Source organism: Microtus oregoni, unplaced genomic scaffold (genome assembly GCF_018167655.1).
Source record: "Microtus oregoni isolate MIOR12 unplaced genomic scaffold, Mior012 000000F_ref0000247, whole genome shotgun sequence".
Taxonomy (NCBI): Eukaryota; Metazoa; Chordata; class Mammalia; order Rodentia; family Cricetidae; genus Microtus; species Microtus oregoni.
This window is the reverse complement of record NW_024543059.1, coordinates 80647380-80672141: the sequence shown is the minus strand read 5'-3', so window position 1 is coordinate 80672141 and position 24762 is coordinate 80647380. Positions and strand designations below refer to the sequence as shown.

The window sequence follows — 24762 nt, the reverse complement described above, 5'->3', positions numbered from 1 at the left end:
GTGAGGTCAGAGGACAACCTCAGGAGTCCTGAGGAGCTGGGCACCTTGTTTTTTGAGAGACAGACTCTTACATGGATCTGGGGCTTGCAAATTAGGTTAGGCTGACTGGCTGGGAAGCCCCAGAGATCCACCTTTCTCTTCCTCCTGAGTGCTGAAGATTGAGCCCATTCCACCATGCTTGGCTTTTTACAAGGGTGCTAGTAATCAAACTCAGTTCTCAGATTGCACAACAAACACTTTACAGACCAAGCTATTTTATCAGTCCTCTCCCAGCTTTCTATCTTATTCCGTATATTAAGATTATGCTGTCACTCAAAGAAATATAAGTGCACTCTATCCACAGCCACAGAATTTCCGTGGACCGTATTTCTTTCCTCATGCTAAATTAACAGTGGGGCCAACCCACTTCCTGATCTAGCAAATTTCTACTCGGCTCCTGACAGGTTGCTAGGATACTGGAAGTCTCTGAAGACATGAAGAGGAGCATGGGTGTGAGCTCAGGACTGGAACTCATTACCTTGCCTCACGGACGCCAGCTGCGCCTGGACATTATCGAGAGGTGAGCACGCTGTCTCTGCAGCTCCCACTTTCAGCTCCTTGCACACATCTGTGCAGCAGGGTGCAGAGGAGTCATATTACTCCAGGGTCCGCATGGCTCTTCTCAAGCCTGAGCTATAGAATACCTGATGAGAAGACAGTACAGCGGGGGTCAGGGGCATCGCACTGTCCCGGCCCCATTTCTGTGGGTGGCAGGAGAAAGACTTTGAAGCTGTGCATGGCTGCAGCTGGGAGACTACACCTGCTGTATTCTACCTCTCATGAGCATCCGTGGCTCTGGAACTCAAGAGCTCTTGATGAACTGGGGAAGACTGAGGAGAGTGGGTTCTGACCTCTTTCTGTAAGGGGTGGACAGGAGGACTATGGATCCCAGGGCTTGGAAACAAAATCACGCTGCTATTTTTTCAGAAACACTACAATCCCAGGGTAGCTTCCTTTCTAGTTGCTGTACTAAATTACCCTGGCAAATACATCCTAAGAAAGGGTTTATTTAAGTTCTATTTAAGTTCACAGTCTCTCTGGTGGGGAAGTGGAGAGAGCAGGAGCTTGTGCCCACAGTCAGGAAGCAAACAGTGAGTGCAAGCTGCTGCTAATGGGGGCACTGCCACCCACAGTGGCATGTCTTCCTTCCTCAGCTATAAAACCCCCCAGAGGCCCATTTCAGATTCTCTCAAATTGACAGTACTGACCACCACATCAGGTGTCTATTAAAATGCACACATGCCTATAATCTCAGTACCTGGGAGGCTGAGGCAGGGGGATCAAGCCAAGTTTCATAATAAAGACTTTTCTCAAACAAATAAAAAAATGAAACAAAACAGAAACATGCCCTTGAACATAAAATGCTTAGAGACATGATTTTAAGAAGCACAAGACTAAATTTTTGTATGACCACAAAATCAGTCTATACACACACACACACACACACACATGCATGCACGCACCCACTATTGGGCAAACTGTTTCCCAGTAGCCGTGACTAACTGCTATGGCTTCCATGATATTCTTGGGCATGGCCCTGACCAGTTGAGCGTTCTGTGGTGCAGGAGTGCGCACAGACACTGACTGTTCTGGCCACTGTACATGGGTGGCAGATGCATCTAAGAGATGTGAAGAAAATTTTTAGCTCTCCAGTATCTATATCCACATGTGCTGGCAGCTGTCGGCCTCTAGGAAGTAAAGGCTCTATTCACATAATGTTACAAAGATGAGCCTGCATTGCACAGCTGTAATCCCAGCACTGTCATCGAGAGAGAGGGCTTTGAGGGAGTGAGGCAGAGGCTTTGGGGATGCCTTTGGTCTCACAGCAGGTGGGGGGATAAGAATGGGGGGGCAGGAGCAGGATTGATGGGTTAGAAATGGCTAGTTTTGTTCAGGTGAAGGCATCGGGGAATTACTTGTCGCACTTCTGAGCTGCCTGCTTTTCCTGACCAGACTCCTTTCTCCAGTGTTGCCTGGGTGGAGCGGTCACTCACTTCCTCGTTCCTAGTAGATATGCTATAGTCTGAGATCTCCAGAGATTTCTTCTTTTTCCTGGCACTGAGAATTGTGCCGGAGCCTGAGCTCTGAGCCTCAGCCACGATGAGCAGTTGCTGGTCTCTCGTCAACATCCCTCTCTCTATGCTTCGTGCCTAGAATCTCACATCCTAATTTGTTTCCTATTCATCTCTGACTATGGGATCTACCCACAGAGCCAGGGGGACAGTCTGAGTAGCTATGATGTGTTAACTAAATAAGGACCAAGGTCAAAGGAATCCTGGACTGCCCAATGACTTTATTCTCTTGCTCTTGAATCAAATCTAAAAGCTACCCTTGACTTCAGGTTTACCATCTCACTCCAGGGGCATCCTTCTGATAACATATTGAGTAACCTCTAGCTGCCAGTCATTGACATGTAAGCCACAGACTGAGTCATACACACACACATCCTTCTGGTAACATGTGAGTACCTTTAGCTGCTGACCACTGACAGGTGAGCTGCAGACTGAGGCGTCCTCTCTCTCTCTCTCTCTCTCTCTCTCTCTCTCTCTCTCTCACACACACACACACACACACACACACACACGTAAAGACACTTGGAGCCAGCAGAGTTAACAAGCAAGGCATTTGGGGGACTTGGAAAGGCAGAGCAGAGCTAACTCCCTGCCACCTTCTGCCAAGGGTGAGAGACCACTGACCTAGGCACAGCAGCAACACAAGAAGAAGCCCCAGCCCCCTTTGTGAGCTTTCAGGACAGTGTGACCCTGCAGTTTCAAAGGCACATGGTACCTTCAGCAACTGCATAGTAGCCTAGAAAATTAAGACTATTTTGACTCAGTGCAGTAAATTCCTGGACTGAGATTTACAGAGGGAAAGAAAGAGGTCACTGTCTGAGCTTCCTGCCACTGACTGACCCTGTTCATAGGGTCCCATTGTCATGTCCAGAAAAGTCATCCTGTTTCCTGCCCTAAGTCTCTGAGTTTGACCCATGTAGTCTAGGGTGAGAAAAGGGAGTCTGGGGGAGGGCAGGGTACTGTTTTATTAGGATCTGACCTTATAGCAAATTCCCGCCTCTCCTTCAGCCATTGTCCACCTCTCCAGTCACTCTGTGGCATCTGTACTGGGGTCGTAGAACACCCTTTCTTGTCCCCATCTCTCCTCCTCTTGTTCTAATATATCCATGTCATTTTTCTGAATCAAGTATATTGCCTCTCCCTGTTTTTGTCTTTTACACTCCTCACTAAGAGGTGGTCCCAGTCTTCCTCAGGGGTAGCATCCTGTCTGTTAGGGAACCTGGTATCTCCTTAGGCCTCTCATGGTAGTAAAGGGAGCCTTGTAGCCACATCACTTCTGAGGTCCTCTTCATGCTTCCATTTGTAGAGCTGACCTGGACATGTTCAAGGGCATCTTACTTCCTGAATCCATCCTCTGCCTGGTGTGGGATGGCTTTATTAAGATCAGCTTTTCAAACTGGCTCCTAACCAGGAACACACAACCTTGTTTCTGGAGGATTAGGGCCATTTTCTCCTCATCTTGTTGACCTGAGCCTGACCCTTGGTCTTCTTCCACTTAGACACAACACCATGGCCATCGGCATCGCTGTGGACATTCTGGGCTGCACGGGTACTTTGGAGAACAGAGCAGGTACCCTCAATAAGATCATCCAGGTGGCGGTGGAGCTGAAAGACACCATGGGAGACCTCTATTCTTTCTCAGCCATCATGAAAGCCCTAGAGATGCCTCAGGTGAGATGCTGGCTTTGTGCTGCTGCCCACACAAGCGTGCATTCAACGCTATGCAGAGTTCTGTTCATCTACACCATGTATGGCTGACTGCTCCAGCCAGTCTCTGAAGATAACTGAATTTTAGTGAAAGCTGCCTTGGTTAGAGGCAGCCAAGCGTGTTGTCCCCAGTATTTTGGCTCTGTTTGTAAAAGCACTGGTAAGTGCTGACAGCCCACATCTCATCTTCGATGTGTAATACTAAGAATTAGCCTTACTAATAAGCAATACTCCTGAAGAAGCATTTAGGACAAGACAACAGGCTGGAACGTGTGGCGTGTCAGAGGCTATATCTACTTGGGACATCAGGAATGTGATGTTTGGGTAATGCCTTGGGGAAACCAAGGCATTCATTTAAGAAACTTATACCAGAGAATCCCTAAACCAGCAGTTCTCAACCCCTTTCATGGGGGTCACCGATCAGATATCCTGAATATCAGATATTTACATTACAATAGCAAAATTGCAGTTATGAAGTAGCAATGAAAACATTTTTATTGTTGGGAGTCACAACATGAGGAACTGTACTAAGGGTCAAAGCCCTAGGAAGGTTGAGTACCACTGTCCTAGACTGATGGTCTCAAAGTATCTTCCCTCAGGTTCCTTAAGACGGATGCCATGTAGCTCCCTGGAGGATGTCTCAGGTCTGACCTCTGACTGTCTGCACTGACAGATGTTGGATGTTTTCAGAAAGAATCAAACAGAATGGGCCTCCTAGAGGGAAGTGGGATCTGTTGTCTCCCCCTTGTGTGAGTGCTTGGAGAACTTTGAGTAGAGTCGAGTCCTGCAAGCCAGGTCAGACCAGCAGCATCGACCTGCTGGGTTTTTTTTTTTTTAATATTTATTTATTTATTTATTTATTTATTTATTATGTATACAATATTCTGTCTGTATGTCTACAGGCCAGAAGAGGGCACCAGACCCCATTACAGATGGTTGTGAACCCCCATGTGGTTGCTGGGAATTGAACTCAGGACCTTTGGAAGAGCAGGCAGTGCTCTTAACCTCTGAGCCATCTCTCCAGCCCCCGACCTGCTGGGTCTTTATCTGGGCTGTTTCCTAGACACGGGTTAGTCCTGAAATCCTGCCAGGTGTCCACAGACATCCGTCCCGGCCACTGAGGGACATGCTTGGCACATAATTTCCCTCATTAAGAAGAGTGATGGAACAAATTAAGTGCACACCAGAAGTTTCTTGGAACTCACCCACAAAGTAGCTACAATGCTACAATGAGATACCTACTTTTTCAAAGCATGCACAGACACACACATGCAAACTTAACTTGTGGGATGGGCCATCAGAACCATGCAGAACAGGATAGAGGGGTCATGTTTTTCTCTCAATGCACAACCGCTTCTGACACTGTCCTGCACATCTATCACCTATTCCAAAATTGAAGCAGAAAGGCAATTTTTAAAAAGAGGCTTTCTGAAACAATAACTTTTACTCCTTCCAGATCACACGGTTAGAAAAGACATGGACCGCTCTGCGGCACCACTACACCCAAACAGCCATCCTCTATGAGAAGCAGCTGAAGCCCTTCGGCAAAGTCCTGCAGGAAGGCAAAGGTGAGTGCCGGGGCACAGAAGACCCTACCGTCAGGCTCCTCCAGTTATATAATCTCACGTGGCATTGCATGTACGGACCTGCAGTTCCTACACGAAACACAGTCAGCTGGTTTGTAATTAACATGATATGGAACTTCCCTCCTTGTTCCTCAGAGTCCACACATGTCCCGCCAGGCAGTGTGTCAGTCCCACTGCTGATGCCTCTTGTGACCTTAATGGAACGGCAGACTGTCACTTTCGAAGGAACTGACATGTGGGAGAAAAACGACGAGAGCTGTGAAATTATGCTGAACCACTTGGCGACAGCCAGATTCATGGCCGAGGCTTCCGAGAGCTACAGGAGGAATGCTGAGAGGATCCTGGCAGGTAGGAACTTGTTTCTGGAATCCTCTCTCTGTGGGGATTAGAATGAAGGAATAAGAGAAAGGGCATGGATACCCTCAGCTAGAAAAATGACCAACGAGAAGAGATTAAGGTGTGGACACTCCCTTTCCTATGTCATTGCTCATTATACCTATTTCAATAGAAGAGCACACAAATACATAGGTGTCATTGTATGTGCGTGTTCGGGCCAGAGTCAACCTCAGATGTCTTTCTTCAGGCACTATACACCCCTTTTTTTGTGTCAGCATTTCTTACTGGCCTGGAACTTCACTATGGGGGCTAGGCTGGCGGGACAAGTCCCAGGGGCTCTTCTATCTCTGTCTACCCAGCATGGGGATTAGAGGTACATACTACGCCTGGCTTTAAAAAATTATTAATTGCACGTGTCTATGCAGGTATGTATATAGCATGAGTGAAGGAGAACAGGGAGTTCAGAGGCGTCATCCCTGAGCTAGTTACAGGTCACCTGACATAGCACTAGGAGACAAACTCAGATCTTCTACAACAGTCGCGCACATTCAGAACCACTGAGCCATCCAGTTGACCATGGCCAACTTTTTTTTTTTTTTTAGAATTTTATGAGTACTGTATTTAATGTAATTTCTACCACTTATTTTCACTTTCTGTCTCCCTTTGAAGACCACCTGTTACATACACGCCTGCATCTATAAGTATCTGATGAGTCCACTTTGTTGTTCATATGGCCATGTGTTTAGGGATGACCAACTGGGATTGAATAATATATCAGGGAGTTTGCCCCTTGAGGGGACTGATTCTTCTCTCAGTAGCCATTAATTACTTATAGCACTTCATCTAGGGGTAGGGCCTTGTAAAATTTCTCCCATCCACTTTGTCAGCTGGTGTTGCCACTGGACAGGTCTAGGTACATGACCTATTTTTGAGATTTCCTTAGTGCAACTCCTATTGTATGTAGAAGACAGTACCTCATAGCCTATACCTTGGTCCTTCTTCCTTGATGTTCCCTGAGCCTTTGGTGCAGAGATTGAGTTGTAGATTATCAACTACAGATGGGCCGTCCACAGTAAATTTTTCTCTGCACTTTGACCACTTGGAGATTTCTGCCGCTGGTCACCATCTACTGCAAAGAGCAGGTGCTGAGGGGCGCGAGCTACACCTGTCTGTGGGTGTAAGCATAGATATGTAGAATGCACTTGGGAATTATAATGGTTTAGGAAAGTGATGGTAGTATGTTCTCCCCTGACCTCATCAGCCACAAGTAGTTGGCTAGGTTTACAGTACCAGACACGAATTCCCTTCTACTGAGTGGGTCTTAAATCCAATTAGATGCTCTTGGTAACCTCCAAGATATAAGTGCCACTTCTGAACCCTTGCTGTAATAGCCATAGTTGTGGCTCACAGGCCTTACAGCTGAGTATTGGTTGTGTATCTCCCTTGGCAACTTGCATAGCAACTGCAGGTGCTGAGAGCCATTCCTCAGGGTGGAGGCTTCCAGGTCATTCCCAGCTTGATTCCTCAAGGTCCTGTGTCTAAAGTATGTGGTATCTTTAGCAATAGGGTTTTACCTTCAAGTTCTGAGAGTCTCTTGAACCCCTTTGGTTAAAGACTCCAAGGAGTTCCCCATGCCTGGCACTGGGGCTTCTGTTAGATTGACTATGGCTCTTGGGGGAGCATTACCAACCCCAGTGGCATAACTTCATTTAAATTATGCAATACACTAACATAAGTAAACAAACTATGTTTCTCTATAGCCTTTTCATTCTTAGTATCTTTTAACTGGGAATGGGGTTGGAGAAGGGATAGAGCTCCCCCCCCCGCAACTTTCCTCTTCATAGCACCTGTGTTCTACTGTCTGCTCTCTAGATCTCCCTACACAACCCACCACTGTCTCTTTTCATGAGAATAGGACTTCTTAGATTTGTCCACTTACTTGTAAAATTCATTATTTCACTTTCTTTACAGTTGAAGTGTTCCGCAGAATCACAGTGTATATATACCCCTGAATAGTTTTCCGTGGAATCACAGAGTATATATACCACATTTCATTATCTATTCATCAGCCAAAGGACACTTAGGTTATTTCTATTTCCTAGCTACTGTGAGCATGGCTGAACAAATATCTGTGTAATAGGATGTCAAATACTTTGGGCATATGCCAGGGAGTGGTATAGCTGGATCATACGGGAGATCTATTTTTAGCTTTTTGAGAATTTTCACACTAATTTCCATAGTGGCTGCACCAATTTATAATTCCACCAACACTGAGTGTTTCCCTTTCCCTGCATCCTTGCAAGCATTTTTTTTTTTTTAATCTTAGCCATTCTGATTAGGGTAATGGGTAATGACATCTCTAAAGTAGTTTTAATTTGCATTTTCCTAGTTGCTAAGAATAGTGAACTAACACTTTAAAGGTATTTCTTAGCCATTTTTGTTTCTTCTTTTGAGAACTCCATGGCACATTTTTAAATTGGGTCATTTATCTCCTTGACTGTTTTTTGAGTTCTTTGTATATTCTGGATATTAATCCTGCCAGAGCTCTTATGTGTTATAAAGTGCACTGTGGACATTGCACTCAGGCCTCTACTCACACAGCAAGTGCTTTTCTGATTGAGCCGTCTTCCCGTGTGTAATCATCTTCTAGTTCATCCCCAAACTATGTCCTGCAACTCCAGATGACTTAGGGGCCCCGCATTTCTTTTCTTTTGTGCTCTATCAAGGGATAGAATAAATAAAAGCAGTGGCAAGAAGAACGTGCACCATTACCACCTGGGAAGGCAGTAGCCAACACAAGGTGTTTTATCCAGACTTCATTGTCTGTGTGCCTCTTCCTTCCTAGTTACCCCTGCTCCAAGTGTCCCAGAACACATCCTGGGAGGTGTAAACTGAACTTTCTCCTTGAGCTCTGAAGAAGGATAAACATACGTCACCGCTGCGGCATGTGCTGCATGAGCTAAGTGGTGACACCCTCAAGGGTATCAGCACACAGTGCCAAGAGCAGAGCCAGCCATGAACACTCAGTGGTTTGCTCAGAAGGGCAGTATGTGGGAATAACACCCGGAAGAAAAGAAACCCCACTGTTTGGGAGACAGGGTCTCATAGAACCCAGAATGACCTCAAATTTGGTACCTTGCCAAGGACAACCTTGAACTTCTTGATCCTTCTGCTTCCACCTCCCAAATGCTAGGATTACACGTATATGTGAACCACCAATCCTGATGTATGCGGTGCTGGACTCTTCCTATATTAAGAGTGAAGAGTTTATGACTAGTTCTTTCGAAGTAAACACATGCTTACCATATGACTGCCTTGAGAAATGAATGTCCACACAGGCTTGTCCATGTTGACATTACTCACCATACATCAGTGAATGGGTATATTTGCATAAATGCCTATTAATCAGCAATTAAACAGAATGTGTTATTGCTAACATGCCACACATTGAACAATTTGAAAACCATTCATACAGAGTTGAAGAACCCTGACAGCGCATAATATATCACGATTCCCTTTTTATCAAACCTCTAAAGATGCAGAGCTCATCAGTGGTTCTCTAGGACCGGGGCTGAAACAGAGGCTAGCTACCTGGAAGTACTAGGGACTTTCTAAGCTGAAGAAAGTATCCTTAAAATGATAAATTTACTAAAATCAAACTTTACAGCTAAAATAGTTGAATCACATGGCAAGTAAAGTTGTTACAAATGCAGACAAGCTGCCATCCAACACTCCTCACACATCGGACACAGGCTTGTGAATTCTTTGACGCTCGCTCGTCAAATGAGGAGGTCCTACATTTTTCTAGAGGAGAAAGTTCATTTAATTCTACTGTAAAACAGGATAGCTTTCACTCACTTACAACCCTCTGAAGCAGAACCCAACTTACCTGCTTTATTTTGATTAGATTTTCAACCGGATGAAGAAATGACTGAGATCTTGAAGACTGAATTTCAGATGCGATTGCTGTGGGGCAGCAAGGGTGCCGAAGTCAACCAGACGGAGAGATACGAGAAGTTCAACCAGATTTTAACAGCCCTCTCACGGAAACTGGAACCTCCTTCTGTAAAGCAGGCTGAGCTCTGAGAACCACTCAGGAGACCTTGGGGCATTACTGAAGCTTTCCCAGACCTGCTGGGAATGCTTATCATCTTATAAAGTAATAATGTGCAAATCTAAGAAGATACAAGCTTTTAATATCCACAGGATATTAAATGTATAAACTGCACAGAGCATACTTATTTATATGAATTGTTTAAAATTACTACTGATTTTTAAATGAATGGTAATTTATTATTGAGATAACTATTGCTAATGTTGATCAGCAAATTCAAGAAGACATAGCTATGTTGCTGGTTGTTTAATAATCATGGTATTTGACCATCTTAGTTTTAATTCCATGTCATATAAATGTAAATAGAGGCATTTAAAAGAAAAGCACGAAGCATTGCAGAAGGTATCAGTTATATGATATTCTTTTGAATATGAAACTGTAAATAGTCATGAGTAGAAATATATGTTTTTGTCAAATGATTGTATCCTGTCTCTTTAGTATTGACTCACCTTAGCATAATTCTAACTCCTGGATTCTAAGGAGCTTTCTTCCCTATTCCCATATTAAACCAAAAGTGGTTTGCAAATCTAAGGATTCTACTGCAAAGACAGAATGTGAGCCAAAGTGAAATCTACTTCAAAAGTCCTAGGTTCAAACTCAAAGGAAAGTGCTAGCTAACAGCTGGACTGGGCACCAGATGTCAGCTGCCATTCTATTTCTTTATTCTTAATTTTCGAGACAGGGTTTCTCTGTGTAACTTTGGAGCCTGTCCTGGAACTCGCTCTGTAGACCAGGCTGGCCTCGAACTCAGAGATCTGCCTGCCTCTGCCTCCTGAGTGCTGGGATTAAAGGCGTGCGCCACCACCACCTGGCCTCACAATTCTATTGCATGACACAATTGATCTACCACACTGGCTCCCCTGGAAAGCTCTCCAGACACATTTGGAGTTGGGTAACCCTTAGCCCCTTTATGTTAGTTACTTTGTGTTGTGCCCAAAATCAACTTGAGAAAGGGTTTATAGTTTGGCTTATGGTTCTAGAGGGACAGAGAACATCATGGTGGCAGGAAGCCCCAATCTTTTTCATCTGCACACAGAGCAAGAACAGGAAGTAGGGTGAAGCTATAAATACAGCCCACACCCCAGTGATGTTATTTCCCCCAGCAAGACCTTTGTGATCTTCCCAAATACATGAGTGTTTAGGGGACATTCCCACCACATCATGCCAACAAACTTAAGAATCTCCATGTGAAGGCAAACCCTAACATTTTTAGAATATATAGTATTTGCTATAGTCTGAATCAACTATAATATACAGAAAAGGCATATGAAATAATCATTTCCTCTAGAAGATACACAAATCTTACAGGCTCATTTTCTAGGTTTCTGACTTTCCCCAAAGAATGTCTAGTATTTAATTTATATAGTCTCCATTTTTCCATTGTAAAACTTTTGTAATACAAGATTTTAAAGTCTTCTGTAATCAACTATCTAACACTTACCTATTTGTTTTCCTGTCTTTTTTTTTTTTTTTTTGCTTGAGACAGGGCCTCACCATGTAGTCTTGGCTGTCCTGGAACTCACCATGTAGACCAGGCTAGCTTTGAATTTACAAGAGATCCACTTGCCTCTGCCGCCAAGTGCTGGGATTCAAGGCATGTGCCACCACGTCTGGCCTGTTTCCCTCTAAGTATTTAAACCACACCAAGTTTTCTTCATGATATTAAATAGACTTGGAGGACTGACTGCCTGGTTATAGATACTACACTCTAACATGGCCATCTTAAGTACATTGTCCTGGTTTGCTTTTTCTTGTGATTAAAATAAAGGGGTTGGAAGTGGCTTGTTACAACTTCTAGGTTAGTCTGTCAGCAAGGCAAACCAGGGCAGGAACTCAATGCAGAACCTGCAGGCTATAACGTGGAGCAGAAGCCATGGAGGAATGATGCTTACTGCCTGCTTCTTGCTTCTGTGTTCTTACACAACTCAGGACCACCTGTCTGAGGTGGCACACCTACAGTGGGTTGATCTGCCCACCGTAGTGAACTTGAACTGCCTCCAGGAAACAGGGATCTACTTATTAAATAGGGTTGAGGAGAACATTTACCAGCAAAAAAAGATAAAAACTGGTTACCAGATATGTTCTGGCTCTCCAGACACAGAACCAAGATATTTATATAGCTATGGGGAGGTTGGTAAGGGAACTGACTTACTTGATTATGGAGACCAGAAGTCCCATGCCAGGCCATCTGCACATTGGAGATCCTGAAGGGCTGTAGCCTCGCTCAGTCAAACTTCAAATGCCTCAGAATCAGGAAAACCGAGGGTGTGATTTTCAGTGTAGAGCAAACGCCCAGGACCCTGAGAGACTATGCTACCAGCAGTGGAGTTCAAAGGCCAAAGGAGGAGTCAGAAAGTTCAAGGGCAGGAAAAGCATCCACTGTTCTGTGTTTATGTTCTGTGTAGGTGCCCATCTACACTGAGGGTGAATTTTTCCCACCAGCTCACATGCCAGGCTCTGGAAACATCCCAGACATGCCTAGTGATAGGACATTCCCTCCAGTGTTCTAGTGGTTCCTTAACCCAGGCAAATTGACCCCTAACCTTAACCACCACACCACAAAATATGCCTGTCTTCACATACAACTTGAGGAAGAAAAACTGTACCTTTCAGTGAGGTTCTGCAGCCATTGTTCTCCCATACAGGTCTTACAGCAAAACTTTAAAAACCGAGATATTGATTGGTTGTGATCCCAGGTTGGTATATCCTACTTAACACATTTGTTTTGTTAGATAGAAAAGCTCACTAGGGAGCACTTTAAGAAGACAGCATACTCCTTTTACTTTAGATAACTAAGAATTCTAAGATTTTATTTTATGTGTGGGGGTGGGGGGGTTGTGCACTTGAATGTATGCCCATGGACAGCAGAAAGGAGCATCTGATCCCCTGGAGCTAAAGTTATAGATTTGATCAGCAATGAACTGGACCTTATCAACAACCTAAAAACCTTTAGTTACTGGCAAGCCTTCAGATAAATGCTACCCGTGAGAATGTCTGAGTCAAAACTAGGTATCTATGTTTCATATCTAGCTGTGGTGTGCTACACAAACGACACATTAGCATCTTCAATACATTAAAGGGTTCGAAGAAATCAGCTGAAGTCCTCTACAACAGTGGTTCATGATCCTAACTGCTAAGCTATCTTTCCAACCCAACTAAAGAGTTTTCTTACAGTAGATAAAAGAAAATAGTAGTTATGAACAGTAGTTGATATGAACTAAAATGGACCTCATCAAAAGAATAAGTGGGAAAGAACCAACACAGAACTGAAGAAGATTGGTATGACAGGCACCCTCTGAGAAGGCCACAATGTTCCCTGTCCTCTGCTACTAACAGCCATGTACTGTTCCACTCACACTATGCCAGGGTTGGTCACTGTGCTCACAAGCAGAGGACAGACGTTATGTCACACCTGACATTAGGGCACAAAATTAGGTCTCCATCATGGCTCTTTGCTCTCCTGGACCACTCCCTGTAAGATACTACACTGACAGCGTCCCAGGACAGAGGTCCACACGGTAAACCTATGGTCAGAGATCAGCAACGAACTGGACCCTATCAACAACCTAAGAACCTTTAGTTCCCGGTAAGCCTTCAGATAAATGCTACCCATGAGAATGTCTGAGTCAAAACTAGGTATCTATGTTTCATATCTAGCTGTGGTGTGCTACACAAACAAATGACACAATTAGCATCTTCAATACATTAAGCATTCCCATGAAAGACAATCAACCAAAGGGAAAGAAAGGTCAAAGATAAAAATGGGCTTTCCATAGAAAGGGAAACACGGTATACATGTAAAGATGCCCCACAAGAGTTAAGAGAAACCCAAACTACAATGAACCTTGACATCTTTTGAACTGACAGAAGAGAATGCCTGACTCACAAGAGTGACAGAATAGCTGGGCGGTGGTGGTGCACACCTTTAATCCCAGCACTCGGGAGGCAGAGGCAGGCAGATCTCTGTGAGTTGAGGCCGGCCTGGTCTACAAGGGCTAGTTCCAGGAGAGGAACCAAAAAGCTACAGAGAAACCCTGTCTCAAAAATAAAAAAAAAAATAAAAAGAGTGACAGGATGTAGAATAAGTGATCCTCACATAGAAATTATTAGAATGTAAAACTACATACAGTAACTTTGGAGGTTAAATGTGGCACAATTTTTAAAACTGAAAATTAATTCATCACTGTCTTAGTTACTATTGCTGTGAAGAGACATATGACCAAAGCAACTTATAAAAGAAAGCATTTAACTGGGGGCTTGCTTACAGTTTCAGAGAATTAGTTCACGACCATCACAGTCAGAAGTATGGTGAGAGGCAAGCAGGAATAATGCTTGGAGTAGTAGCTGAGAGCTCATATCTGGTCCGTAAGTTGTAGGCAGAGAGAGACTATGCCTGGTGTGGACTTTTAAAACCTCAAAGCCCATCCCCAGTGCCACATCTCCCAATCCTCCCTAAGAGTTCACCAACTAAGGATCAAGCATACAAATACACGAGTCTATGGAGACCATTCTCATTCAAACCCCCACAAACATATAAATTAGGAGTTCCACTTCCAGGTGTGAATTTCAGAGAAACTTCTATGCTGGAAATACACATGTGAATATTCTCAAGCAACACTTGTTTCGGCTAGAAAGTTCAGGAAATACCAAAAGTGTCCACCAAAATGACGGGTAAATTTTACTATACACAGTAAAATGAACTATGTATGTATGTGGATAATCTCACAATAAACCTTAGGTGAAAATCAGTAACAAGAGCTATTAATATATCCATAATACACAAATACGTATATAATCCAATGTACAAACCAAACAAAATGAGTTGTTTTACTTCTCCAATAAACTACATAATAGAACTGCGAAAAGATAAACTGCCGGTAGTATATAGATTGTTTCTCTAGTGGGTAGTAGACTCCTGTTTCTAATAGTCAGGGTAAGGCATGGCCCTCCCGTGACTCCATAGAGGGAACTAACTGCATTTTCCAGTCGCTTCGTCCTCTGAATTCAGCCATGAATGTACTAATGTGCTTCTGTCCCTGAAGAGAGGAGTCACGCAGTAATGCCTCCAGATCCCATCTCCATGCTGACTCAATGGCCAGAGCGTGGCAGAGGAGACAAAGGGGACAACGGGATGGAGACTGCTGATCCACTTGAGTCTTGTTCTCATTCCACACCCAGATTGCACTTTCACACCAGACAATCAGGAAGCCAGTGGGCTGTCAAACAGATGTTGTGAAGCAGGAGAAATGCCAGAGGGAAAGAGGCTGAAGAGTAACAGGCCGGGCAAATCTACTAGGGTTTCCTCTAGTTCTGAGTCACAGGCACTTGGTCTTCTCAGCGGGTCAGCAGAGGGAGACAGATAATATTCTGGAGACCAACCAAGCAGAGGAGAACATAACAGCTGTGCTGTGTCATTCAAAGAGCTCCCTTCTAAGCAGACACAAGTCCCTTTCCCCACACTTACATGGACAAGGTGGGCGGGCCCAGGCCCTCCCTCCACTGCACAGATTAAGTTCCCAAATAAGGCACAGATTTTAGGACCATTCTAAGGGTGGACTACTGCATTGTCGAGCGGCCTGCAACCCATGTTGATATCCAGCCTTTTGGAACTTCTCTGTGGGGTGAGCAGAGTAGAGCCTCTCCCATTCAAAGGTTTATGATACCAGTGTAGCTCAACATGTGAAGAAAGAAAACCATAGTAAACTTTAGTTTTGTGTCCAGTGTTCACACCAGAAGGGCTGAATGACCACAGGAGCAAGGACTTAACAGTTCACTTTATGACTTTTCTGGTTACTCCTCCCACTGAGCAGTATGAGAGTCAACATTTAACACTTCACTACAGCTATGCATGAGTGCACAAAGCATGAACATCAGCTCCGCTCACATGGAGCACCTCTACTGAATCATCTGTTCAGGGTACCAAAATACAATGAACCATTTCGGAAAACCAAAACTCAAATTCAAGATAATGGTTCTTCACAGAAGAGTCGGTGATGGTGTTTCTCCACTTTTTGAATTGCATGACAAATGCTTCTTCAGTGTGGTCCTTAGAAACTCTCTTCAGGGTTGACATTCTGGGTTACCAAATCGGCTTGTTACAAAAGCTCCCATTCGTAGTCTACTGCATCTCACAAAAATGAGGACTCTTGTCACAGTGGTGCTGAAATCAGGAGAGTATGTATGTCTTAGACTTCTTCATCTGTACCAGACAATGAGGCCTTAATTTCATAAGAACGTAAGTCAGTTTCCTATTAAATTTCCCCTGAAAGCTGGGGAAATTTATGTAGTACCTTTAAGGATTGTTCTCAAACATTCCAGAAATTACTCTCCAAATTTTATGATTGCCCATTTCCCAATCTCTTGGTGCCTTTCTACTTTCTATGACCTCTATAAATGCAGACAGTGATTGTCAGCTCGACTACATCCGTCCGGAGCACTAAAATCTAAGCAGCTGGGCACCGTGAAGGGTTTTCTTGACTGGACCATTTGATCTGGGAAGACTCACCCTAAATCTGGATCATTTAAGGTTGGAAGGCCCAACCAAAATCTGGGCCACACCTGGTGGCAACCACATAAAGAGGACATAGGAAGTTTTGATCTTTGCCTGCGTGCCTTCATTCTCGCTGGCAAGTTCCTCTCTAAGGCCGAGGCTGAGACATCCCTTCACTGGTATTAGAGCTTACCACTTGAGGATCCCAAAAGAGACAAAAGACCTGCTGAGACAGTCGCTGAAAAACAATTAGATTCTTGGCCTCTCTACTGAGATGTCCACTGCTGGACTAGCCAGATCACAAACTATAAAGCCACTCTAACAAGCCAAGCAGTGGTGGTGCACGTCTTTAATCCCAGCACTCAGGAAGCAGAGGCAGGTGGATCTCTGGGAGTTTGAGACCCGTTTGGTCTACAAGACCAAATAGGACAGTTCCAAGACAGCTAGAACTGTTACACAGAGAAACCTTGTCTTGAAAAACAAAAAACAAACAGTCACTCTAATAAATTACCTTGTAATAAGTATTATAGATCAATTCTGTTCCCCTAGAGAACTCAACACTGTGACATCCTTCCAAAGAGGCTGGGCTCCTTTCTTTCCAGAAAACAAAGTCAGAAGCCTTTTTTATTGTCTTGGATGCCCCCCTCCCACACACAGTCAAAGGAAAACACACACCAACAACTTCTGCTCATCTGAAGCTGTAATGTTTGAAGTTTTGCTGGTGTTTTCATTGTTTTGCACTTGTCTACTCCCAAATTTTGCACTGATCTTTCAATTTTCATCATCTTAAAACTCGTAGCCTCTCACTGCCAAGAATCTCTACTGAAGCTTTATTCCCTTTGGGTTTCTAAAAACCTGTAGTAATGGTTGACCACTTGCCTTTTTAAGAGATGATTCTTCTGAAATTAGACTTCCTGAAAGTTACCAATAATGTGTCACTAACGACAGCAAATGTTCTCTTTCCATGCATTTTCTTTTCCCAGGAAGCATGGATGTTCTGCAACTAGTCAGGAAGGAAATTCTGGCCAATGTGCAGAGGCCAGATCAGACTGTGTGGTCCAGGGACAGCTCTTACAGATGCAGTGAAGAAGATGGGAACAAAGCAAGTCTGTGCAACATGGCTACTGCTGAATAAAAATAAACTGAAATTATTACACTTGACGTAAATTCACTCTAATTAAACATCTATTCTTTCTTTTAGCAAAGCTTGGAAGAAACTAAAAACCCAGAATAAAGTACCTATAATGGCTTCTCCCAAAGACTGTCTTACTTTAGGAATTTAGCGTCTACTTTGAGTTATCTAAACGCTATCACATTTATTGGAAGTATCGCAACTCTTTGGTTCAAACACCAGAGTAAAAGATAAATACACATCTTAACTGACCATGAAAAGATTGTTTTATTCCATGAAAATATTCTCAACAGAGAACACTATCATAAACAAGGCATTTTACCATTAAGAAATCAATATGTGCACAAAGAGTGAAATTACTGCAAAATTAAGAGATTTCTTTTAGACAGTTCACATGTTCAAAGTTTAAGAATGATTTAACTGGGTAAGCACGAGTGTCTTTTCAAATGGTATAACCCATATGTAGGCTGCACTACTCCACAGGAAGGAACTTGCCTCCTATGGAAGCAAACCCAAGCTTTAAAAAACACACAGTAGCTTGAAAAGAACAGTCTTTTCAAAAAAGCTTTGAACTTTGCCCTCTGTGATTGTTAGTCAGAAAAACATAAGCACTTCAGGCTTCGTACAGAAGACAAACACAGTCAGATCACATTTCCTTCTCCTTGCTAACTTCTGAAACAAAAATAGCACTACTTTTTAAAACTACTTTATGTAGTCTGTCAGTATAGAATAATGTCACATTCTATAAATAACCCTGTAACGAGATTTAATATCTAAAACTGTATAGTTTACTAGCCTCAAAGGTAATACACTATATGTCAGCTGTATAACAGTGGTGTACTTGATCTTATGAAGGCATTAATGTTCACACAATTGTCATTCAGCTTTAGTATAACTGGTAGTATGATTCCAATAGCACTGGAAAAAATTATTAAAGCAGTCACACAGTTTCTAAAATATTGCTTGAAATCCAATAATACACAGAACATTTCACACTCTCTTTCTCCCCTCAAAACAGTAAGGAACCAAATTAATGGAGCTTCAGTGATACAAATACCCCTCCCACCCCACCCATGTCCCTGTTACAAGACCACTAAGAAATTAGTTCAGATACAAGTCATTAACAGAATCACAAATGCGAGGCAGGACAACATGAGCAATGAGAGCACTAACGACAATTGTATTTACAAGTATAAACATACAGAAATTTCCATTTTACAAGTAAAAGTGCACATAGATCATTACAAAGTTTCACTAAATTTTATCTGATTCAAACAAAAGCATCACTTGGAAACAGACTATCATTGTAATAATCAAATGAGATCGTCTTCACCCCGTTAAAAGACAATAGGGGAAGGTCCATCAAACTTGTCATAAATATACTGATGAAAGTAAAATGGACTTGGACAGGTCTTTAGTTTGATGCATAAATTTGAAGATGCACCACTGCACATGGTAGAGCTCTAGAAGCCACCTACCGAGGCTACATCACAGCTGCGGCGACACCACAGAGTTGGAGGAGAAGCACTGAGCTGGCACATAAAGCCCTTTGTGGGATACTGTAGTGGTAGTGTTGGCAATCAACAGATTTAGGCACTCGAGTTTAAGGCAGCATTTGAATGGAAGCAGCTGACTTTTGACAACAGTCCTTTCGGTGGTGCGTATCCTCTGTGTTTATTATGCCAGGATTTCAGTGCTGACTAGAGTCTTCCCAGACTGAGGTGCTGAAGATGTGTCACATTTCACAGAGTTCTTTAACTGGGCTGTAGGCTAGAGCAGAGATGTTTTCTTTTTCTTATCATAAATACTTCAGGTTCACAGACTATGTCTTCATAATGCCAAAACTGGAATGTTTGCAGTGGGGAAGTTTTAGCAGCATACACAAATACTAATATGGAAACATTAGTGCGGAGATGTTTGACAAAGTGATTTGCACTACAAACGCAGAACGAAACGAAGGCTTTGACAAGAACAAGGGATTACAAAGACATGCCTGAAGAATCTAAGCCCAGATAACTCTAGACATGCAACAGGATGTTAAGCAAGCACGGAGGTGGCTCAGGCAGACACTGACAAATGGCAAGGGTTCTAACAGACGACGGGTCTAAAAGCCAATTAAAACAGAGCTGGATGAAGACAGTCCTATTGGGACAGCCCAAAGTAAGACAAACTTTAAGACAGCTCTGCATTCTTTCTGATTTGGTATCAGTAAAATAAACGAAAAAAGAGGTTATCCATTGCTGGCTTTTTTTTTTCTTCCATGTGAACTAGGAATTTAAGGACTGGTACTATAATGAATTTTTTAATGTATGGAAATGCTAATGAAGTTAGTAAAAAAAATCTGCATGCATTCATGCAACTTGCTTCTCTCACTTTCTCTTTGAGCCTGACAACTCTAATACCCTCCCCCCAAAAGCAGCTGCATGTAACCTCCTTCAACATCTTGCCCATTTTCTCAGAAACCCTCTTCAGGAACCTGCAGTCCAGGAGGAAAAAGAAAAAAACAATTACTGAAGACCTTTGGTAAGACCAAAAGGGGTATTCAGTTTAAAGTGTCCATCCCAAATGTTCCTAAAAGTATTTTATACTCAGCTACTAAAAACACCAGCCAGCTTTGAAACATAAGATAAGCAAAGGCCAGTGTTGCTGCTTCCTCCCTTTCCTTCCCCACTCGATCAACTGGGGTATGGCCACATAGGACTGTACAACTCTTGACTGGACAATGATTCCAACAGATGCTTCTGGTGATACAATGGAAAAAAGGTATCTAATCTGACAGTCAATGATCCCGAGAAAATGAAGCCCTCAATGGTAGTACAGAGGCCTTCTTTCATCTTAGTAGAAAAAATGTTTCTCCTCTAAGAGTCAACACTGTCAGCACTTTCCTCCATTCCAGACTGTCCTCTATCTTCACTGAATTAGATTCAATTCTTCCTACGCGTTAACTGCCAAATGCTAAATGAGCACTAATGCAATATTCCTAAAAGACAATTTCAAGTGAAAAGTACAAGTTTAAGATTAACTTGGAATGAACTTTGTACATCATTAAAAATTACCATAAGCCTGAAAATATTTTCAGGTCTCAATGCTGTCTTATTTGCATACAAGCTCCACCAGGTGATTTATCCTGGGATGCTGTGATGAGCTCATATTAAATAGACTATCTACCAGAGATTCTCTTTCTTTAGGAAACCAAGTTAAGACTAGCAAAGACAATGGCTGTTATTTTACCCAATTATCCAACTATTACTTTTCTTCCTAGAACCTGAAGCTATAAATTCAAGCTCGTAGGTCGAGACGTTCTTGAAAATGAGCTTCCTGCAGTTCAGAGCAGGCTTGTTTATTTCAGTTCAACAGTCACTGTTGCCTCTGAAGTGAGGGGGTCAGGGAACATTTTACCTATGATTCTTGCCTAATAATCAAATCTATTATTTATAAGGCAGAAAAGCACACATCCTTTACACACACTTAGGCAGGACAGAAAGCAAAAGGCATCAATTAAGCTTCCACACCAACATCACTTGAACAGTAAGGCGTCAAAGAGAGTTTCTTGTGGCAATATTCACATCTCTCTGATCAGGCCTGCACTCAGCTCACATAGTGAACAATATAGATCAGGATGCCCTTGACTTTTTGGTTTTTCTGACCTGTGGAATGTGTTGTCATTTTATGTTATACATGGCACAAAGACGCCTGGTTAGTTTAGATATAAGTTACTGCACCTTTACTGTTTTTCTCTAGAGTTACATCTATGTATGTCGTGGGAACGTAGCCTTCTTCGCCATTCTGTCTCCGGGCTCTTGTCCACCCATCACCTTTGTCCTCCTCAATAATGTACAGAACTTCGCCTTCTTTCATTGCCAGAGTACCTTCATTATGTCCTAGGCGAAAGTTTTCAAAGCACAAGTGGAATTAAAGCACTGCAATAATTCTTAATAAAAATTATAAATACAACATAATACAAACTACTACTAAATTTCGTTGTACCTAGATGCAAGAACCCACTGACTGCCACAAGCAGCATCCTTCTTGTAATGTTTTCTAGTTTACTCAACATAATTCTACACATTCTCATGTAAACTACACAATAAGCCCATGAGGCTGGTTGTATCACCTGCTGTATAATGGATTAGTAACTGACCCACAGCAGCACTGTGTGACTTCATAGGGTAGTCTAATCACTATTTCACAATTCTAATTCTTTCCCCAAATCTGAGCAGTGCCTACCCACAAGCTTCATGAAGTATGGATAAGAAAAAAGTAGGGCTGTGAGCAGGAAAGGAACATATACAGAGGTGTTCCTCAGAGCAAGCCAGCTAGCCAGATCAGCCATACCAATGAGCTTTGGGTTCTACTGAAGGACTCTTGAGTAAAGGGAAAGAAGAACTAAGGATGACTCCACATGTACTTGCGCCCCTGTACATATATGAACCTACATATGTGTATACCAGACCTACACATGAAAATGGAAAACCTATTATATTTGTGCTTGTGTGCATGCGTGTGAGTAAGCATGTGCTATGGCCCAAGTGTGGCGATCAGAGGACAACTTCAGGCACCAATTCTCTTCTTCTACCACATGGGCCCTCAGGAACAAACTTGGGTTCTCAGGCTTGGAGGCAAGAGCCTTTACTCACTAGGAGATCTCCCCATCCCTTTAAATGTAAAACCTACACAAGGAGAAAGGTGTCAAATTGTAGAACATTTCATAACTGTTGATGAAGATGCTATTTTGCTCTTCGGTTAAAGAAGAGAACTATAAAGTCTGCAGAGAGGGTGACAACACCTCCTGCCCCTCACGAGCCTACTCTTCAGCCATCATAGGAGAAGGCACAGTAATCAGAAACTACCATTTTCTTTGCTACTCTCATCTGAAGGGGGAAGCCTGCAGAATCAGGATACAATGACAGCACTCAGTTATGCCTTATACTTGGCTCTTGATATTATTTAGCTGCAATGAAGAGCATGAAGAGTCATTTACTTCCTGGTTTGGGCTATATGTTCAAGCTTTCAGCATATGTAAGATCTAGGGTCTGGGGAAAATTCTCTATTACCTAGAGTTGATAGGTGATCACCTGTTTTAGTATTCTAGCAACATGCATGACTTTCTTTCAATTCAGCTATGGGTGTGGAGGTAGGGGTAATACTATATTTATATCATAGTTAAAACAAAACTATGCAATTAATGAACCAGGAATGTAATTTTCTGACACTATATCATTTAGCTAAGCATAGTAAAATAAATGGTGACATATTTTGTGTTTGAGGAACCAATTTTATCAAATATTACATATTAAGAACATCATACCATCAAAAGGATAGATAGCTTTGCAGTGTCCAATAGCAGGCAAGGGATCATCATCTTCGAATTCATCATCAAATTCACTGTGGTGGCCATGCTGCTGCGGTGGCCCACGGACTTCTTGGTTTGCATCGTCAGTGTAACTTCCCTCAGGACTAAAACCCATGAAAGTATCTCTGATCAAGTATCGCATCATGACAAGTCTTTGTGTATTATTTATAAGTGGATCTCAGGGGAAATTAGGTATCAATGACAAACTTTCATATTGAGCCCTATTTTCAGACATTAGCTATGTAAATTGCTTGTAGTAATATAAAATGATTCTTCACTTAATTTCCTAAAGTAAACACTTAAAAGGTTACAATGTTCTAGATCAAATGCTCAGTAAACACATTCCACTGGTGTAGGATCTAAAGGTGAAACAGAACTATGTGGTAAACACCAGGCTTCTAAAATGAGAAACAGTCCTTAGCAGATCCACCCAGGTCTACATTCAGCACATGAGATATCACGAACACAGCATGTGTACAGAGGTGGGCACTATCATACAAAAGTGCTCTGCCCAGGACTACCAACAGAAGCTCACTTCCTTTTCTCCTTAAACCTGGAGGAAAACTACAAATTTCAATTAAAAAAAAAAATCATTTGGAGCCTTAAAACAGACCCAGTACAGGAAGAGGGACAGCCAAGAGATAGGAAAAACAAAATAAAAACAAAAGCAAAAAACAAAATCAAGTCCTAAGAATATTATCTAGGCTGTTTCTTATTTAACGAAGTGCACTTTTCCTCTATTAATTTTTTTAAATAAAAATTCAATCTGCTACTTAAAACCAAAATACTCCAAATTCAAATAATATGATTTCCAACTGATTAAAGGAAACTAGTAATTCAGAAAATCCAAAAGAACGGATTAACACATGCACGCAGTAGACTTGGCAGCACTGCTAGGTAAGTTAGAAAACCATATTTTAAAATCACACATAATAGAAAAACCAAACTCATTTAGTTGGGTTTTTAGCCTAATAACAAAAACCAGTTATCTGTATATATCTCTTGAAGTGACAGGAGCTGGAGAGGAGGCACTCCCTCCCACCTGTGAAACACACACCAGGACCAGGTATTTCACTACTAGCTGCCTACACCACTTCCTTTGCCAGCAACAAGTGAGTATTTTAACTTCCATTTTGTGTTTTTAGGAAACTGAGATTAAGGAAATATGAAAAAAAGAACGTGCTCGAATTATGTTGTAATCAGTAAACCAATATCTGATATTAGGCCTCTCAAATTTTCTAAAAGATGAAACCCAGTTTTCTGATTTTTTAATGATAGGGAAAAACAAACACATTACACTAAGGAAGACATGTCATAAGCAGGATGGAGACCTTGCAAAAGCTAAGTTGAAAACTGTCCAAGCTAAGACACAGCTCCTTTTCTTCTTCACCAAATTCTAAGCAATTTGATAGCATAGGCCCCCCCCCCCCCATCATAAGCTAACCAAGTCCATAAAAACCTTAAGGGAATCTCTCCCATCCCTGAGGTTCCTAGGTCTGTTAGTTTGTGTTGTTATTTTTATTCTTACACGCTCAGGGATGTAGTAAACTAGAACTGAACAAGATGAAATTTCTAATTTTCCTACAACCATTACTTAAGGTACAAAATAGTTCCAAAAGACTGAAGTTATTTAACCAAACTTACTAATGGGGCAAAAAAGGATAAAAATTAAATGAATAATGAAATTAAAAATAAAAACTAAAACAAACCCTGACCTTTCTCTGCCCTGTGTCACAAGATGATTTATGTCACTACTATGTCTTCTGTCTCCTCTTCCACCTGTTTTGCCTTCAACTTCAGAGAGCCATGCCTTCAGAGAGAAAAAAAGACAAAATACCCGACAGTTCAGTAAGTCTGAAACTCCTAAGGCACCCTAAATTTAAATGTACTTTCAGACTTTATGATTCTCAGAGAATTAATTTTAGAGTTGATT

The 24762-nt window shown here is 42.3% G+C and overlaps 2 protein-coding genes across 9 annotated transcripts in view; one reads left to right on the top strand and one right to left on the bottom strand.

Annotated features, from left to right (window-relative positions):
- Window positions 1–10270, top strand: part of Bcar3 (BCAR3 adaptor protein, NSP family member) — a 106126-nt gene extending 95856 nt beyond the window's left edge. For all 4 annotated transcript variants that reach the window (XM_041653379.1, XM_041653389.1, XM_041653399.1 and 1 more), the window contains 5 exons: window positions 444–559; window positions 3611–3782; window positions 5275–5386; window positions 5540–5752; window positions 9648–10270. In XM_041653379.1, the coding sequence (XP_041509313.1) occupies window positions 444–559; window positions 3611–3782; window positions 5275–5386; window positions 5540–5752; window positions 9648–9826 (792 nt within the window). In that variant the 3' untranslated portion in view covers window positions 9827–10270. The remainder of the gene's footprint in view (window positions 1–443; window positions 560–3610; window positions 3783–5274; window positions 5387–5539; window positions 5753–9647) is intronic.
- Window positions 10271–17343: 7073 nt separating this feature from the next.
- The window catches only part of Fnbp1l (formin binding protein 1 like), a 66282-nt gene continuing 58863 nt past the window's right edge, over window positions 17344–24762 (bottom strand). For 2 of the 5 annotated variants that reach the window (XM_041648122.1, XM_041648148.1), the window contains 3 exons: window positions 24545–24639; window positions 22785–22933; window positions 17725–21357 (listed from right to left, as the gene is read on the bottom strand). In XM_041648122.1, coding sequence (XP_041504056.1) covers window positions 21179–21357; window positions 22785–22933; window positions 24545–24639 — 423 coding nt within the window. In that variant the 3' untranslated portion in view covers window positions 17725–21178. Of the gene's footprint in view, window positions 17472–17724; window positions 21358–22784; window positions 22934–24544; window positions 24640–24762 lie in introns of those variants that run through there. The other 3 variants (XM_041648113.1, XM_041648138.1, XM_041648129.1) reach the window with 3 other exon arrangements.